This window comes from Solanum verrucosum, unplaced genomic scaffold (genome assembly GCF_900185275.1).
Source record: "Solanum verrucosum unplaced genomic scaffold, falcon-dt-bn FXZP01000121.1, whole genome shotgun sequence".
Classification (NCBI taxonomy): Eukaryota; Viridiplantae; Streptophyta; class Magnoliopsida; order Solanales; family Solanaceae; genus Solanum; species Solanum verrucosum.
The window spans coordinates 141,265-159,958 of record NW_026020509.1 but is presented as its reverse complement, the minus strand read 5'-3'; the positions used below and the strand labels follow the sequence as shown (position 1 = coordinate 159,958).

General features: G+C 35.2%; 2 protein-coding genes across 2 annotated transcripts; one reads left to right on the top strand and one right to left on the bottom strand.

Annotated features, from left to right (window-relative positions):
• Nucleotides 1–1,372: 1,372 nt before the first annotated feature.
• Nucleotides 1,373–7,457, bottom strand: LOC125809742 (ABC transporter A family member 11-like). The gene is made up of 16 exons (XM_049489339.1): nt 7,057–7,457; nt 5,615–5,849; nt 5,325–5,521; nt 5,066–5,251; nt 4,873–4,968; nt 4,616–4,798; nt 4,218–4,377; nt 3,871–4,124; nt 3,360–3,477; nt 3,189–3,265; nt 3,015–3,104; nt 2,656–2,799; nt 2,267–2,569; nt 2,105–2,185; nt 1,833–2,009; nt 1,373–1,673 (listed from the first exon to the last, which is right to left on the bottom strand). Exons 1-16 carry the CDS (start codon nt 7,432–7,434, stop codon nt 1,476–1,478), a joined length of 2,877 nt encoding a protein of 958 aa, XP_049345296.1. The 5' UTR covers nt 7,435–7,457; the 3' UTR covers nt 1,373–1,475.
• A 2,148-nt stretch (nt 7,458–9,605) lies between these two features.
• LOC125809658 (ABC transporter A family member 7-like) lies at nt 9,606–18,511 on the top strand. Its single transcript, XM_049489249.1, is given in 19 exon segments — nt 9,606–9,725; nt 9,839–10,121; nt 10,548–10,627; nt 10,807–10,906; nt 11,221–11,340; nt 11,420–11,544; nt 12,148–12,309; nt 12,692–12,854; nt 12,929–13,029; nt 13,031–13,055; nt 13,164–13,247; nt 14,496–14,857; nt 15,841–16,041; nt 16,203–16,312; nt 16,429–16,513; nt 16,973–17,101; nt 17,191–17,296; nt 17,473–17,561; nt 18,081–18,511. Coding segments are annotated over 19 exon segments (2,676 nt in total). The 5' UTR covers nt 9,606–9,668; the 3' UTR covers nt 18,375–18,511.
• Nucleotides 18,512–18,694: the final 183 nt, after the last annotated feature.

The following is an 18,694-nucleotide window of genomic DNA, read 5'->3' as shown; positions in this document are numbered from 1 at the left end:
TCTGGATTTATACAATCAGGAACCGAATTATATAATTAGGAAACCGAATAGCAAAATTTCGTGAAACTATAGCCACGGATTAAAAATAATGAAAACTATATGTATATTACATTATATACTCTAGATGTTTGCCATTTTTGGCACGGAGCATAAAATAGTAGAACGACTTTTGAATCCTATGATTTTAAACTAAAAATGCGTGGAATGTATGTGTTTTAATCTTGCTGTCCGAAATTTTTTTCATGATTAACCTATCATGATCCTGGCTTATTATTACATGTTGTTTCGTGTTTTTTTTTTCTTCTTGTTTTTGAATTTTGAGCACATTTGTTTGACTTGATTTGCAAATAATGGTCTTTCAAGTCCGCTAATCGGGGTCTGTTTATGAAACAGAAAACACAATTAGAACTTTAATTTCAAGCAGAAGCTTTGATTTGAAGGCGTATATACTATTCATTCACACCCAAATTATATTACATTTTTGTTGCTGTTATACTTTTCATTTATTTTCTTTGGATAGCTAAAATGATAGTGTTGGAAAATTAAATTGGTTATATACAAATATTTCTTTCAAAACATTAAATGGTCGAAAGAAATATTGTTGACATTGAAATGCTCAATGTGAGAAGTAAAAGTTAACCAATATGTCATGACGTGAGGACAGAACAAGTTCAAAACACACCTTGTATTAGTGATTAGAACAATGATCTACAACACCCCATCTTAGATTTCTTAGAAATTTGCATGTTCTTCTTTTTTTATGACAAAAGGGAAACCTGTGGTGCACTAAGGGTAGAACTCTGCTCCTATGCAATAGCTCACAAACCACACAAGAGAGAAATCCACACTAGGCAAGCCTGGTGCGACCAGTTCGACCCAGAAGGCAAATTCATTGCTTTTGGTGACAAGGGGTTTCGAAGTTGAGATCTCCAATTTGAAAGTCTCAAGTTCAAACCACTGAGTCACTTTCGGGTGAAAATTGCATATTCTTTAGCCGTACATATCAAAACAACTGAATTTTGCCAAACTGGTAACTACAACAGTGGCTCTGTTCCCAGCCTAAGCTTTACTTGCTATAGTTATCACTTCAGTGATGGTAAAACTTGACACAAAATTCTCCCTATGATATCACATTGAATCATGAATACCATTATATTTCATTTTAAATTGAATTGTTAAAATAGGAATTAAGCACAAGTCTTCTATCCTACACTTCTATTTACTTGTACTAGATCAGTAACAACAAAAAACCTCACATTTCTCCCAGCTGATCAAAATTCTTCTACTGTTTTAGACACGATGAATGATGATCTAACACAATACACGAGACAATTGAGAAAAAAACAAAAAATGTTTGCGCAATTACTATCTAAGATTTTAAAAGTACATTTAAAATCTTCATCTACAACATATGTTCTTGAGAAAAAAATAAAAACAGAAATAAATACTTTAAAAACTGGTCACTGTTCTCAATCTTACACTCTTGGCTTGGCAGTAACTAAACGGGAAGTTGATATTTGAAGATTAGGTGGAACTGGAGTTTCATCTGAATGGCCTGAAATGCAGAGATTGCCATGATCATCCTGCTCCCAATAAACCTCAACCATAAGTCCTCGAGGATTCTCCACGGAAATTGTGCCTGGGATCTCCACATACTTTGATCCTACAGGTACCTATATTGCAATTGTAATGCAAATCAATAGAGTTTGTTTTTCATCTTTCTTGTTTAGTGGATAAGTGAAAACTTCCGATAGTGTAAAAAGAAATTTATACGGTCAGTGTATATGAGATAAATCCGTAACATAAATATAATTCCAAAGTGGTGCACCTACTTGAAGTGTAGTTCCTGATGGTAAAATCAGTGGCTTGATAGTTTCCTCTGATGCAGCCACTTCTAGCTCTGCCTTCTTTGCAATATTCAAGAACACTTCTTCGAGCGTTGAAAGACCAATTTGGATATTTAATATGCCAAACTCCGTTTTTCTGTTGTCTAGCTCTGCAAAGAAATTCTGATACAAATGTGCAAATAATATCAGGACACATAGTATTGAGTGATCGAAATACATGTTACGTTTTCTTAAAGCAACCTTGTCGAGGTACTTACTTCGAGTAGCTTCTCCTTCTCATGAGGGATGATGAAAGTCAAGAAGGATTTATCTTCATCTTTTGGTGTGACATCTATACGCTGTAAAACCAATTAATTCAGGCAAGAACACTTGTTTATACATTGAATAGAATTTTTAAAAGCTTAATTACTAGAAAGCACCTGTCTGAAGAACTCTTTGACAGCCTCGTGATGCTTGCTGTCTATCGTATTTTCCATGGCATTTACATCATTAGCAACTTTACTGAAGCTAATTTTAGCTATAAATCCAGCTCCGAATCGAGACTTCAGCAAGGTTGATGTTCCAATGCAACGAAGTCTACCCCTTGCCATAATTCCAATGCGATCTGATAAAATATCAGCTTCCTCCATAGAATGTGTCGTTAGAATAATAGAACGCCCTTGCTTTGCAGCCTCAATTACACTCCAGATATGTCTCCGAGTTATAGGATCCATACCTGTTGTCTACAAGTTGCATGAATTTACCTCAGGATTGAAGAAACAAATTGAACATTGATTATACTAGATTAAAGCTTCTAAAAATTGCGTACTGGTTCATCTAAAAAGAGAACTTTCGGATCTCCAATCAATGCTATTCCTAAACTGAGGCGACGTTTCATTCCACCACTGTAGCTTCCTGCTCTCACTTTGGCGACATCATCAAGCTTCACATCAGCCAACAATTTTTTAGCTTCCTGCCATTCAAGTAAATCGCAAAGTTTTTAGTGTGAAGTCATATGCAATAGCCAGTTGTTCAATCAAAGAGTCAATGAACAATTGTGGCAATCTATTTAGGATGCAAACATATATGACATGAATATAGGCCAGTGAAGTCACAAATATTTGGATATATTTAATCGTTTCACATTCTTTTACCCCAAGGAGTAAGGACGGTTTCAGATATACTTACTGATCTTTTTGATGTTGGGGATAAGCCTTTGATGGTGGCAAAAAGTTCAAGGTGCTCTTGTCCAGATAATGCATCCCAAAGTGTGTCAAACTGAAGTATGGCCACACAAAGTCAATGGAAGAAAAACCAAGCCAAGAAAGAGTGCAGAACTTGTTAGAATACTCAAATCGCTACCTGTGAGCAAACTCCAATCAGCTTTCTTATGTTGGAGATACCAACCGAACTTCGAACAGAGTTTCCATAGATTAGTGCTGTCAGAAATCAACATATATAAGTTAAGCAATTCATGCTCAATCAAAAGAGAACATGGTCTAAACTTGGAACTTTTAAAAGAAAAGCTATTACCATTTCCCCGAGTGACCGGTATTATACCAGTCAAGCAACTAATTACAGTTGTTTTTCCAGCTCCATTTGGTCCGAGGAGACAGAACAATTGATCCTTCTCAAGATTTAACCAGAGTCCCTGAATAAAAAGTGCCACTTTCATTGCAACGCATATTTCAATGAGTGCAATGATGAAAATTGAGAAATTTGCCAATGTTTTTGCTGTCTTAATATTGTAGCCTGCAGGGAAGCAGACTGCAGATATGCTTGATGAAAACCATGTGGATGATGCCTTCACTTATTTCAAGTGCAGATGCTAAATGATAAAACTCGAAAAAATGTGCATCTTATATCACGTCAAGGGTCAAGCCATCTTACTAGAAAGAGATGCACAAAAATCAACTATCAATCAACTAAGTCAACTGTGGAAGTCCAATATCAGATGATTTATTGCTAGGATAAAGAAATACTAATTTTCTCATTCAATTCAGCCAAATACTACTAACAAGCAAAGGAGCGTAGGAATATTCACCTGGACAGCCTTAAAGGGTTTCTTAATCTTGCATCTACAGTAGCAACAGAGAAGGCAACAAGAATGGCAACTAAAGTTTATTGTCCGAGAATACATCTTATAAAGGTCATGTAGTTGCACAACAACATTTGGATCAACATTGCCTTCCTTCACTTGTTGTTTCACCTTGTTTTCCTCATCAAGAACATCTTCATCATCTTGCGAAAAACTGTCATTTGGAGGCGCAGAACCAGAACCACAACATAGGGAATTTTCTGAATTTTAAAAGAATATAAAGCCTGGTTACTGAAGGATGTCAATAAAAATACTGAGGAAATAAGACTAATAAGTCAAAAATTCTGTAGTACCTTTAAACTTTTCTTCACCTCTTCCTGTCCAATATCCAGGTTTCAGAAAATAATAAAAGGGCTTTCTTACACCTGCTGAGTTCGGTAGGATATTGTCAAGGTAGATAGCCAAAACAAGCCACAGGAAGAACGTTGCGATGAGCCATCGATAGTAATGGAGCTAGCAAGGCAAAATAGTTCAGGAAATGATCAAACAACTTGATTATAGAAAGAAGAAAGAGGGTGATAAGTTTTAACATGCATACACAAGAGATAAAGCAGAGAAACAATTTTTTAGGATCTCTTATCATCTTGGAAATTGGAGACATGGAGAATTAAACTTCAAAAAAGATCAAAAGTTGAAAGATTATTTTCCTAAAAACTAAAAAAGAGAAATTAAAATTAAAACTCTACTGTACCATTGAATAGCAGGATGAATCGTCACATGGGGATAGCCTACTCCAGCTGATCCCGCCATGTTCTACTGCAGATAATAACAGATATAGACCTCCTGAAAAGGGATTGGGCGGAAAGAAGGACCAAAGTATTCTTCTATATCTGGTTTTATGATCTGTGTCACCATAGAGCCCCCCTGCAAATGCCTGCAAGAGAATTAAAAATGTGTTATAAGATCCATTTATAAGTTTTGGAAGTTTAGATCTGAGAATTGACTTGCCTGAGTCCCACAACCAATTACAAATATGGCAAAGCTAGCAGAGGTAGTTGAAGCGGACTTGCGGATGAAGTTTGATATTAAGAAAGCAAAACCAACCTAGCACATCAAGATGCAAAAGGCTTTCAGTCCTGATATACTGCAATGGTGGCTAAACTAGTCATATATGGTATCTCTGTAATCAGAAGGAACTCACCATGTTCAATTGGAAAAGAAAGAACAGAAGTAGAACAATCAAAAAGCTGTTTTTCAAGAAAAGGTGAAGCTGAAACATCATTCCAAAAAGAACTATGAGGAGTGATGAAAGGAATGTCATAATTCCCTCCCATAGAAGCCACGAACACCAATAAGCAGAATCAAAAAGTCCCATCACAGTCATTGCCTGTGTATCAAATTGGAAATCAGGAAAAGGTTGAATATAAAAATCCAAGACTCTCACAAATACGGGTTATTACCTGGCGAAGTTTGAGCTCCTTCTCGAGAACCATTGTGCTAATCTGGAATACGAAACCGAACATAGATACTGCATAGAAGAATATTGGACTGAAAATAGTTCCAAATGAAGAATCTTGAAATGAGTCTCCAGCTTCAGGATCTTGTAATGCAGGACGCGCAAATTCCTTGAGACCAACATTCCAGCTGAACTTTGAATCTGTGAAGGCAGGATGCGATGTTTTATTTTGATAAAATTGTATCTGGAATTTATTAATGATCATTATAAAGGAAAACTGCTATCTTATACTACCTCCAAGCAATGACCTCGCAATTTCTCTTGATGCAGCTAGTTGAAGGGGAAGTTGGAATTTGAATGTTGGATCTTCAGATGCCCTTGGAACTTGAATATATGTAGAAGTATTTGTTACTACACCATAACTTATAACTGTGGCATTTCGTTCCACAAAATGCAAAACTCCAGGGGTACGCATTGGATCACTGAGAAGCCAATTGTTCAAATCATCTTTTGTGCCAAATGACTTGACCTGAAAAATAAAAACATTAGTGGCAGCCACATACCCAATGAACAATTTGAAGATCAAAGAGCTACCAACTTGTATCTCATTCTTAAATTGATAAAGCAAAAGAACAATGATTTGGCTTTATTCATTCCAAGACCATGAATCCCCTTAATCAAATTCTACGCTGTCCATGCTTGTATTTAAATTGAAAATAGATTGTCTTGACAAACTGCAACGCCTGCCATAATATCTTTTATGATTGAAAACAAAATGAATTTTACTGAGCTGGAAATAACACTTACATTGTGCTCCATTACTTAAGGAAGAAGGATTATAAAATAGGGTCGACACAGAGACTTTATCAGTTAAAATAGTGTAATGAGAAAACATTTGTTCAATTTCCTAGTTGTAATGAGTTTTCTTATTTTTAATTGATATTGGCTTGGTCTTTAGTCCACCTTAATGAGATCGAAGACAGAATTATAGGTAGACAGTAAGTAAAAAGAAAGAAAACAACACAATGGTAGAGTTTCTCCTTCGGTGACCTCTCTAGATCATGAGCGTGATAATAGCCTCTTTGCAGAAATGCAATGTGAAGGTTGACTACACATATGACCACTCTCCCCGACCCTCCACCCACTCACATACACTAGCTGGAACACTTTGATAAGAAATGGGATCTTGGCCTAACTCAACCCCAAAAGTTAGCTCATGTGGTAAGACTTGTCCAAAAATCCCTATCCCACAATTGTGGTGGGACAAACTTAACACCCTGCCCCTCCCGGCATACCCAAACCTGCCACCAGGAGTGTGGACAATAACATATGGGGACCAACATCCGGTCAACCAAGAATTGGGATGGGTCTGACTCTAATGCTACCATAAGAAATGGACCTTGAGCCTAACTCAGTCCCAAAAAACTAGCTCGTGAGGTGAGAATTATCCAAGACCATATACAGAGACTAAATTCCCATCTCACAATGAAGTGATTTAAACTCAACACACTTCATGTATGGTGTAAATTGTTTTTCTTTTATATCAATTTTGACTGTAAATTAAACACTTGATCATTTTATCCATTCATATCTAAGCCACAAATCTATAAAAGGGGTTTACAGGAAGAGAAAAATCGTGATGGCAAAAGCCAGAGGATAATTTTAAACTCGAGATGTTAGAAGGTGCAAAATCAACGGGCTGCTGTAAACGGAAAACATCGAATTAAAAATTATACCTTGGTAGAAGGAATAGGTCGACCTGGATTATTAGCCAAAATTCCAGAAACAATGGATTGAATTCTTTGGTTACCACTTCCACTCCACACAAAGTCATAACACGGATGTTTAATAAAGAACTTGTGTTCACACGGCGGTATCGGAGGATTCGTAAGAGGCTGAGGATCATTGACTGCACGGATGGTGGAAGGATGTTTAGAACGAAAATCCATACCTTTTTGGATTCCAAATAAAAGGCCTAAGAAGAACAACGAAGAGAACAACTGAAGAAATGTGGCTCTTTTGCTTCTCATTGACAACAAGAAATTCTTCTTCAGTAAAGCAATTGTTTGTTGCCAAAACAGAGAAAATCCTCTTTGCTGCAACTCCATTGCCATAAATCACTCTGTTTTTTCAAGTTATTTTTCAAGGAATTAAGAGTTTTTTTAGGGTTAAAAAATGGAGCAAGTTGATGAAGCTAATAAGGAAGGCAAATGGCGATTGTTTTGTTCATATTGTTTTAACGGGGAAGCCAAAGTCCTTTCTTGCATAACCGTTTAAATACTTCCGCCATTTTCACATTAGGAAAGACTATTCTGCCCTTTGAGCCATAATAGTTTGCCCCTCTCCAATACTAGTAAAATACATTTCTATCCATTTTTGTTATTTTCATATTTGATTTTGGCACATCACTAATAAGCAATTAATATAATAATAAATTTTCTATATATGTCACCTTTTAATCCATTTTTATTTCTTCATATTTGATTTGGCATATCATTAATATAATGATAAAGTTTCTATATGTGTTACCTTTAAGTATAATAAGTTTAATATTTTGAAAAATAATTATAATAATTAATAATAATAGTAAATTAGGAATTAAGTAATAAATTATCTATTAACTTTTTGAATTAAACAAGTAAAAGTGAATATATATTTTTAGTATAGTGAATAAATAAAATGAACTAATGAAGTAACTGATAAATTTCGTTTCACCCTTAATAAAATAATTTATAGTATCACAAATATTTAAATTTTATTTTACATGATAAATCTAAAAAAAATCAAAAATTTATGTCAAATCAAATGACATAAATTGAAATGGAGTAAGTACTTCATTTTTTCAAAATTTCTGATATAATGTTTGATATTTACATTGAAACTTAATTAATTAGGATATGCACAACGCTATGCTAAAATACAAAAAATATGTATTTTCAAGAATGAAGATACTTGAAAGGTTATAGTGAATTAATATTTAGCATAAGCCTTCAACTATCTTCATTTTGATAAAAAAAAATCTTGATAAAATATATTTAGTTGCGGAGAGTTTTTTTTTATGAAGATGTGTCAAATATAAAAAAGTAAATTCACAAAAGAAGTAAATTTTTTTTTTAATATATTAATATATTTTTTTAAACAAAAGGATAAAATTTAGCTAAAACAAGATACTTAATCGGGTAAAAAGCAAATTGTAATTGATGGTGAACATTTGTTATTTTTCACGAAATAGAGTGTTTTACTTGTGATACCCAATGTTGCAAAAATTAAATTTCCATTAGGGATTAAGTCTTTAAGGATTTTAAGAAACATTAATTGCATCATTGAATTATACATACATATTTAGTAGAACAAAAAGAGAAAATGTACATAAATGTCACTATCAATAGTTATAAGGGTTATAGGAATTTTATTATTGAACAAATAAAAAAGAACAAAGAAAGAAAGAATTGCTCTCTTTATGTGAAACTTGCACGAGGAAGAATTGTTCTTTAAATGGGAATTTGAAAGGCCAATATCAGAATATTGTTCTTCCTTAATTGATTACCTCTCCTTTTCCAACAACAAAGCTCGTAAATTGGAATTGACCAAATAGCAGAATGAAGTTCAAATTAGAATGTTAGGTGATCTTTTTTCAAATATCAAAATTACCATGAGATGTGTTGGTAGATCATGATGATATTAATATTATTATTATTAATAATAATAACACTATGGTTCATGACAAAAAACAAAAAATTGAAATCAATATCAATATCGACTAATTAAACACCAAAATTATACAACTCAAAGTTGGTAAATTGCTGCTATATCGCTGATGAATGCTGATAATTTTTCTTATTTTAAGAAAGCTTAAATTTTCATTTTAACTATGGAATTTGACTGTCCTATATATTCATTGGGCACTCTAAGGTAGGAAAATATGAGACAAGAATTAAGACGGTGGCATTTTAGACTTTCAAATAAATTTAAAATTTGAAAATTTAAATTTTTGCTTTGCATTTGGACATATACTCCTTTATTTGGAAAAAAAATTTAAAATTTTATGAATGAAAATCTCCAAAAATTAAATTTCTTGGTCAAACATAAAAAGTTAAATCTTATCCAAAATTTGTGATGATGCCAGGGGCATTTTAGACTTTCAGACAAGGGTATTTTTGGTATTAAGAAAATCTGTAAAAGAACCTTACAAATGGCTTCAGCTCATAGTCATCGGTAAAGTCGAAACTCCAAAAATGTACTTATAGTTGCAGCTATGCACAGTTGTTCTTCTTGTTTTTAAGTATACCGATAATTTTTTCTCCTTTCCATCCTCTTGAAAAACAAAAACGTAAACGTTGCTTCATCAATGGCTCATTTTTGGAACCAAACAAATGCTCTGTTCCGCAAGAATCTCATATATCACGTTAGTTCAACAATTCTGAATGATCATCAATTGAATTCTGTATCTGTTTCCAATTTTAATTTTTTTTTGTGGTTAATTTCATGGGTTTGATTTTGAATTTTTGAGTTTTGCAGAGGCGGCATGCGAGGTCACACTTGAAGGTGATTTTGTTTCCAGCAATTCTGTTTATACTTCTAGGGTCTTTTCAAAGCTACTCCAACAAGACAGACAGACTGAAAAAAGACCCCATAATTCAACTTGAATGGCCTCCTTTATTGCAAATTCCTTCTCCTCAATTTCGGGCGGTGATGACTGATTCAATGCCGTTTTCTGGACTGCCTGATGCATCTTGCAGAGGAACTGGTTCATGCCCAGTAACTGTACTTATCACAGGGAACAACAGAACCATTGGAGAAAGTATAAGTTTTTTTTTTTTGTGTTTTTTATACATGGCATTGCTACTTTTAGTACATTAAGCTAGAGTTTTATGGTAGATTTTGAAAAATTATCTTCATTTATATGAGTTTGGCCATGAAATTTGATCGAGTTTTGAACATCCGATTATCTCCAAATATTTTATCAGACCTGTTTTTGGGACTTTGACTCGCAAAACTTCAATTTTCAAGTTTTAACTTTAAAATTTATGGCCAAACGGGAGCTAAAGGAAGATATTTAGGATTACCTAGTATTGGTGCTGGTGGGAGTTAGCAGGTGCCCCATGGAATTAGTGCAAGTCCAGGTGTGCGCAAGCTAGCCAGGACATCAGGGTTGTTTAAAAAAATAAAATAGGAAGATAGGACTGGGACTTATCTTTTTCTAAATTTAATTTGTGAATTTTGGTAGGTGTGGCTGGGAAGATGTTCATAGATTCTCCAGAACCAAATTCAACAAGTGATTACCGGACTATTGCTGATGGCGTTTTCGTGAGTTCTCTTTCCTTTTGATTCTGATTATTGCCTCATTTCTTTCTTGTTTTTTTGTTTCTTATCCTTGTATCTTGGTCTTGGTTGTTGGATCAGGTTGTAGCAATTTTGAAGTTTTATTCTGCTTATTATGTTTTCTTATTACCACTGTGCATTACGTGATTTTGGAAATATTCTAGGGGACAGACGCTGGCGATGATAGGCTGGATAGCAGCTTACTCTATCATGTTCGACCTCAATGTTCTGCTTCGCCCTTCAAAAACTCCACATCAGAAACTGGTAATGTCCTTTAATACTATCTATTGGTGCTAATGTCTTTAGAGCACAATGTCTACCAATTTCCCTGTTTTATTTTCATATTTTGCAATGCCATCAAAATTTGTGCATTTAAAAACAATTTAAATATGAAGCCAGTCAAGTCCAATCCTTTCTCATGCTTACTCCACAATACTTTTATTTGAGTTTTATATGCTCATTCTCTGTCTGCCAGGCCTTCTATTTACTTTTGTATAGTGTATTCTTTCTCCTTGTGACATTTTTTAAACACCAGAAGTATGTAAAATGCACTGATTTCACTTCTATGCCAATTTTAGATGTCATATGTGTGGAAGGTTTAAATTTGTGGCGCAACAGCTCTGCTGAGATTAACGATGAGCTATTCAAAGGATACAGAGAAGGAAATACACAGGGGATACTAAACGAAATTTTGGCAGGTTATTCTCTTAGATGTCTGGACCTTATAGTTTCATATCTTTACATTCCTCCTATTGATACTTTTCTCGTCTCCCACAGCTTATGATTTCTTGGATACAAGTGGAGAGAATTTCAATGTCAACATTCAATTCAATTCTACTTATGGGTCCAATCTTTTCAATCATGAACCTGAATTGTTGAGAATACCGCGTTCTGAGAACATGGTATATCCTTATATCCTTTTTTATGCAGCTAGTAGAAGCTTTACTAATAAAGAAAAAGGTTCTACATAGCTTAGATCTTCTTAATTTCTTTTCAATCCATTGTTAGATTGTACTTAGCAGGTGTAGCTTGCTGCTTACAAATGAACCTTTATCTTCATCTTCAGCATCAAAATTATGTTTCTCCTTACCACGCGCTTTGGTAAAAAGCCTTCCACTCACTATGGTGAGAGTGCATATATTTAAAGGGGAGTAGTATTTTGAATTTGAATCACAAGACAATTAGGGATCATGAGGAATTATGTTGATAAAAGAGAAAAAATGTGTACCCAAATGTTTGAAATTTATAAGTAATAATTGTTAGAATGACTGTGTAGCGAATAAATTAAAGATGAAGCACACATCTTGGTTTCTAAGTAAATATGTGCTGGCAAATACTAACATGATCTAAGTTCTAATGCTTGGTGCCAGAATTTAAAGGCCTTCTGCTTGATGCAATGTATTGCACCTTTTCTAGTTTAAAAATCTCGTAATATAAAATAAGTTAATCTTTGAATGCTGTTCACAGCATATAGGAAATATGATATTTTATGCTTTTCTATGTAGGTAACAAATGCTTATCTCCAATTTTTACGTGGTTCCTCTACAAAGATGGTTCTAGATTTTGTTGCTGAGATGCCAGTTCCTGGCGGCTACATGAGGCCAAGCGACCTATCTACCTTTCTCAATATTGTCTTCTATACATGGGTCATTCTACAAGTATTTCCGGTAAATATTTGTCTAGTTTGTGAATAGTTGCATGGTTGTGGCAAAGACGCTTTTCTAGAGGATTTTTTTTGTATTTATCATTTATTAGAAGTTTCTGGTGTCTTGATCATTTACTTTCTTTCCAGTTGAAGTTATTTTAGTGCTCCATTTATTTAGTTTATGAGTTTCAGTTGTTATAGAAAATTGAGTTTGTCCACTCGTAAGCTATTATTCTTTTCATTTGTGGCATTAGAGTTCTAATCCAGTATTTCAAATCCACTCTTTGTATTTAAGAAAAAGAATATTAGTTACTTCCTTTCTAATCGTTAAAGAGTTACGTGACTACAGAGCTGCTAAAATCTTTTTTGGGTCTCCATATATGACAAAAGTGATTTTAATGTAGGTTATATTATCATCTCTGGTTTATGAGAAGCAAAGGAAGTTAAGGATCATGATGAAGATGCATGGCCTTGGGGATGTTCCTTATTGGATGATTACTTATGCGTATTTTCTTGTCATTTCTTTAATCTACATGTCCTGTTACTTTGGATTTGGTGTATTGACAGGTACTGCAGTCTACAGTTTAGCTGCTTCTTTTACGTTTACACAAGCCGGTTCAATATTTTTTCTTGTTTTACAGGGTTAACAATTTTCAAGCTGAATTCATACAGTGTCCAGTGCATCTTTTACTTTGTCTTCACAAACTTGCAAATATCTATGGCCTTTCTATTAGCTGCAGTATTTTTCAAATCTGAAGACTGCCGCAGGTTGGTGTCTGTGTAGAACTCTGTAAAAGTCCTTCACAGTACATGAGTAATCAATTCAAAAGGAAACTGATTTTCATGAATAATAACTGTAACATTTGGATATTGCAGTTGTTGCCTATACAATTGTCTTTGGGACGGGTATCCTGGGTTTTCTCCTGTTCCAGTCCCTAGTTGATGATGCATCATTTCCTCGTAAGTAGGTTATCTCAATTACTTTATCTTACACTTTTTCTATTTGAAAAGGTAAGGATTTTACTATTAGAACAGTATGACAAGTGCTCAGAATACTGTACAGGTGAGCAAAAGCATAGTTTTTTCTACCAAAAGTGTGGCCCTCTAGCCTTTACAATCCTTAAAGGGATTCTATGAATTCTAACAGTGTTTCTACCTCGATTACACCAAGAATGAAACAATACAAGACAATCAAATTTGATTCTTTCTACTGATTTGTACTTCTCTTCGAAGCATCTAGAATTCATTTCTCTCTGAACGAGCCACCAGATATTCCACTTTCTTGAACTGTTATCTTTTATAAAACATGCTAAAGACTGCTTAATACCTCTTGGATTTGGTTCAAAGCGGGCCAGATAAAATTAGCATTGGAAACTTAAGTTTAATCCTCCAATTTAAACTAGGGAGATAAAAATTATTTTCCGTATCTTACTCACTGTTTCGGTCCATATGAACAATGTACTAGCTATTTGGAGATGGCAACTCTAGATGTAGGCTTTGACATTATTTTTGCCTTTTCTCCCGAGTAGCTTTAGAAGATCGAAATAGAAAAATACTGAGATCAGCTCAAGGTGAAGGAAACAGCGAATGTCCACGCGTTGAAGGCCTAAAATTAGCTCTACAAATTAGGCATGCGACCAGTTTGCTTCTCTTTGAGATCATTTGGCTCTTTGTACTATGACCAATGAAGCACGGCTATCCTTTCATATTTTTCAGGCTATCTTTAATAGATTATGTTTATAGGGGTAAAATGCCCATAAATTCAAAAAATATGTACTTAATGTTCCCTATTCACTTCCAAAGACACTTCTTACAAATACCTTCGAAAAGAATGGCGAAATTCTGATCCGTCATAGCCTGTCACCATCATTTATTTTGGACAACCAATGTGGTTTAATTCCGCAACTGGTTTGGTGATTTGGACAATTCTGGCTGTTTTTCTGTTCCAAATTGTGTTTCAGTAGAATTAGATATTCCTGGTGGATCACTTCAAGCAATTTTCTTTTCAGGCTAATTGTTTTTCATTGATTAATTATATTTGGTATGTTGATCACATGAGTTGAGCTTAAATGAGGAAACCTGGTTGAGGATTTGTGTAGCCGACCCTTTTTTAAGATTGAGGCGTAATTGTTTTTGTAGTCACACTATTTGGATTCTACATGTATCTCTCGTGTTCACCAAATTTAACATGTTTTTTTTTGGGAATAGGTGGTTGGGTAATTTTCATGGAATTATACCCTGGCTTCTCTCTGTATCGTGGGTTATATGAGCTGTCCCAGTATGCACGAGGGGGATATATGGTAGGGACTTCTGGGATGTTCTGGGAGTATCTTAGTAACAGCAATAATGGCATGAGAGAGGTTCTGATTATCATGTCAATTGAATGGGTGGTATTTCTGATTGTTTCCTATTACTTGGATCAAGTTATATCATCTGGAAGTGGAAACCGTCGGAGTCTTTTGTTCTTCTTGCCAAATTCTCAAAGGAAGGATTTAACGTCACTGGAGAAATCTTCTTTTCAGAGCGCAGAATCAAGTGTTCAAATTGAAAACAGTGATGTTTCCGAAGAGGTAATTAATCTTGCTAATTTTAGATTTTCATGAACTTGCTTTGAAGAAGTTCATGAACTGATGGACCATAAATGCAAGCAGAATATTTTGAACTTGTTTGGGGGTGGAGGGGGTGGAATGGTCAAGAGATAGGGCTTGGGGACGTTGGGTGGGTGGGGAGGAGACAATGAACTTGGAAGTTACTTATGAAATTTGTTTTCCCTACTTTCATTAGGGAAATCATTTCCTCATTTTTAAGAGCTTGTTTTCCTTGAGAAAATATTCTCCAATATTTTATCAACCAAACATGAGAAAATTAAAAAAAAAATTCAGAAAAAAATTCTCCAAAGGTTTTCCTACATACCTAACACACCCGTAGTCTCTTTTTTATGGTTTTGATTGATCCTCACCTCGAGAGCTGAATTTATGGAGTTGAGTAAGACCTACGGTCTATTTTCATAGCAAAGTTCAATCCAAATTTCCAGTCCTTGGGCGTATGGAGCATGGGAGAGTGGGGAAGAGGGTGTTGGAGTCCAACATCAGTTGAGGGAATGAGTTTTTATCTCCTTATATGGTGTTGGACAATCCTTGCCTTATGAGCTAGCTTTTGGAGTTGAGTTAGACCCAAAATCTAGCTTCTTTCACGGTATCATAGCCAAACCTGTCCTAATTCTTTGCTTATAATATTGCACTCCATATTATATTATCCACGCTCCAAATGTCTAGGCCTAGGCGTGCATGGGTGTTAAAGTGTCTCATATTGGTTATGGGAATCAGTTGTTACCCCCATACATGGTCATTGATAGTCCTCATTTCATGAGCTACCTTTTGGGATTTAGTTAGACCCAATGTCAATTTTTTTTCAAAACTCTCATTAAGTATATTGTAGTGTCTGTTATGGTTATTTGGATGCTTTCCATGTTCTAGTTGCAGTCACTTGAATCGTCCTGCAGTATGCCTATAGTTGAGTCATCTCATTGTAGTCTTTTGGCTTTCTTTTACAGAGAGAGAAGGTTGAACAGTTGCTAGAAAAGCCACATTTGAATTATTCTGCCATTTGCCACAACCTCAAAAAGATGTATCCAGGAAAGGACGGGAACCCCGATAAACTTGCAGTTAAAGGAGTAACTCTCGCCTTACCGCGCGGGGAATGCTTTGGCATGCTTGGTCCAAATGGTGCAGGAAAAACTACTTTTATTAGCATGGTTAGTGAAAGTTGTCTAAAGTAACTGGGAATGAATTTTAGTTACCACATAGACCATGTTTTCTTGGGTTTAATCAAGATCTGCTTGAATTATGTACATTGCACTTTTCCCTAGCATTTTCTAAGTGTTGGAACTTATTAAGCTATGGTACTAAATGACAGATGACTGGGCTCTTGAAGCCAAGCTCTGGGAGTGCGTATGTTGAGGGTCTAAATTTGCAGACTCAAATGAACGAAATATATGGTAGCATGGGTGTGTGTCCACAACATGAGTAAGTTTATTTGTTTTCATCATGCCTATGAACACTTGCGGCGTCATTTTTGTTCTTCGTTTTGCATTCCAAAGTGTTGACTATTAAACTTTCTCTGTTTATCCAATCCTTGTTAGCTTGCTCTGGGATACCCTAACAGGAAGGGAACACTTACTCTTTTATGGAAGACTGAAAAATCTCAAGGGTGCTGCTTTAAGCGAAGTACGTATATATAACCATCAACTTCATTTCAACATCTACTTAAATGAAGCCAAAATTAGAGAATGGATATGATGGTTTTCTTATATATATTTGCTTAGAGATGTTATATTTTGAAAGAAGATTAGCCCAGTCTCTTGCTGTTGCATTGTGAATAAAATGTTCCTAACTAGTCAATGCTGCTGTGAAAGAATTTGTACATCTGATCATTAGCAGAATCCAATAAATTGGAAATGAGTCACCTTTGTATCCTTACAACGTCGCATTCCATGAAGATAATTTGTCATTGTGGTCTTTAATTTCCTTTGGGATTCTGTTAACAACAAGTATCTTTTACAAGCTCTGGAGCAAATCGCTAAGATTGACATACACTTCTATTTTATTCTGAGAAAGCCCTTTATCATGACGGAGAATTGTTTGATGCATTTATTTTCTCTCTTTGATCCTATCCTATTGCAACAGGCGGTGGAGAACTCTCTAAAAAGCTTCAATCTTTTCCAAGGAGGAGTTGCTGACAGATTAGCAAAAAAATATAGTGGAGGTATGAGGAGAAGACTCAGTGTAGCCATTTCATTGATTGGGGACCCGAAAGTACGTACTCCTCTTATATTATGACTTGAAATTGTGCTAAAGTTCTGGGTTCCAATGAGCTAATACTAACAGAACTCAAAAATTTTAAGGTTGTCTATATGGATGAGCCAAGCACTGGACTTGATCCTGCTTCACGGAAAATGTTGTGGGATGTCGTGAAGCATGCAAAGAAAGATAGAGCAATCATTCTCACTAGTAATCTGCTCTACACTTAGTTTTTATATACATGCATTTCTGTTTTGGGTTATATTTTTGTAGATATCTTGAAGTTTATCCTACAATTACCATGCAATCTCAAACATAGGCTTTATGTTTGCGTCTTCTCTCATTCGGGATAACATCAATGATGTTGTTCTTTCTCTTCCTCTCAGCACACTCGATGGACGAGGCAGAATATCTTTGCGATAGGATAGGTATCTTTGTGGACGGAAACTTTCAGTGCTTGGGAACCTCAGATGAGGTAACTTCTATGACCTTACCAACTAATTTACAACTAAAATTTCGGAACTTGATTAACACATTGAAGCATGCATCCGTTACTGTGAATTGCTGAGAAAGTTAATATTCTAGATTTGATTTCCTACTCAATTAGCTAGGATAACATCTCGAAGGAGTGACCGTGCTTAAGGTTGGGAGAGTGGCAATGGGAGCTTGGATTTTTAAATTTCTTGTTTATTGGTGAACCATTAAACCATTATCTAAACCAGTATATGGTTACTAAATCAATCTCATTAAAGATTCTTATCTTGTGTGATCAAATTCTGTTGATTCTCGTCCTAGTGTGATGCCACTTCTTCGGTCCATATGATTATCCTACCCATACCTCATTCTGCAATCATGGTATCTAATCTTGCTAAAACCAAACTGTATAATTAGCAGAAAGCCAGAAACTCTGTATATGGAGAGTTTTATTTACTGGTAAAGCTATAGTGTGTATGCTGGAACATATTTCTGATCATATGTTAACTGTAAATGACAGTTAAAAGCTAGGTATGGGGGATGCTACATATTCACCATGACTACATCACCAGAAAATGGGTGTAAAGTGGAAGACTTGGTGAAACGCCTATCTCCAAATGCGAAGAAAACATACCATTTATATGGCACTCAGAAATTTGAGCTTCCAAAAGATGAGGTGAAACTTTCAGATGTGTTCCTAACGGTTAGACAAGCAAAGGAGAGATTTCCAGTTCAGTCTTGGGGTTTGGCTGACACAACGCTGGAGGACGTCTTCATCAAGGTGGCAACTGAGCACAGTGAATCACTTCACTAATAATCTTTTAGTGTATGCTGTTATACAGACTACAGTAGCTGGGTTTCATCTGGTTGTAGAATCCTTCATTCTCTTGCTTGTAAGATGTCATTTTATAGACAAGAAGGATTGTTGATTTATCTCAGTGAATTGCTCCACACACTGTTCAATTATGTCTCTATGGGTATATCACTTCCCAAGGTTTGCTTTGTTAGCTTCTGTGACATCTGGTAATTTTGATTCTAACACTTTCTAACCTACCATAATTCCTTTCTCCGGGCTTAGAATTGGTTACAATCTAACATATATAGATGAGTTTAGCAAAGTCAATTAGACTTTAC

Coding starts and splice junctions, on each gene's coding strand:
- LOC125809742 (XM_049489339.1), bottom strand. CDS start 7,434: ATGGCAATGGAGTTGCAGCAAAGAGGATTTTCTCTGTTTTGGCAACAA. Junction 5,850..7,056: donor GACCTATTCCTTCTACCAAG/GTATAATTTTTA, acceptor TTTATTTTTCAG/GTCAAGTCATTTGGCACAAA. Junction 3,266..3,359: donor ACCGGTCACTCGGGGAAATG/GTAATAGCTTTT, acceptor GATTTCTGACAG/CACTAATCTATGGAAACTCT.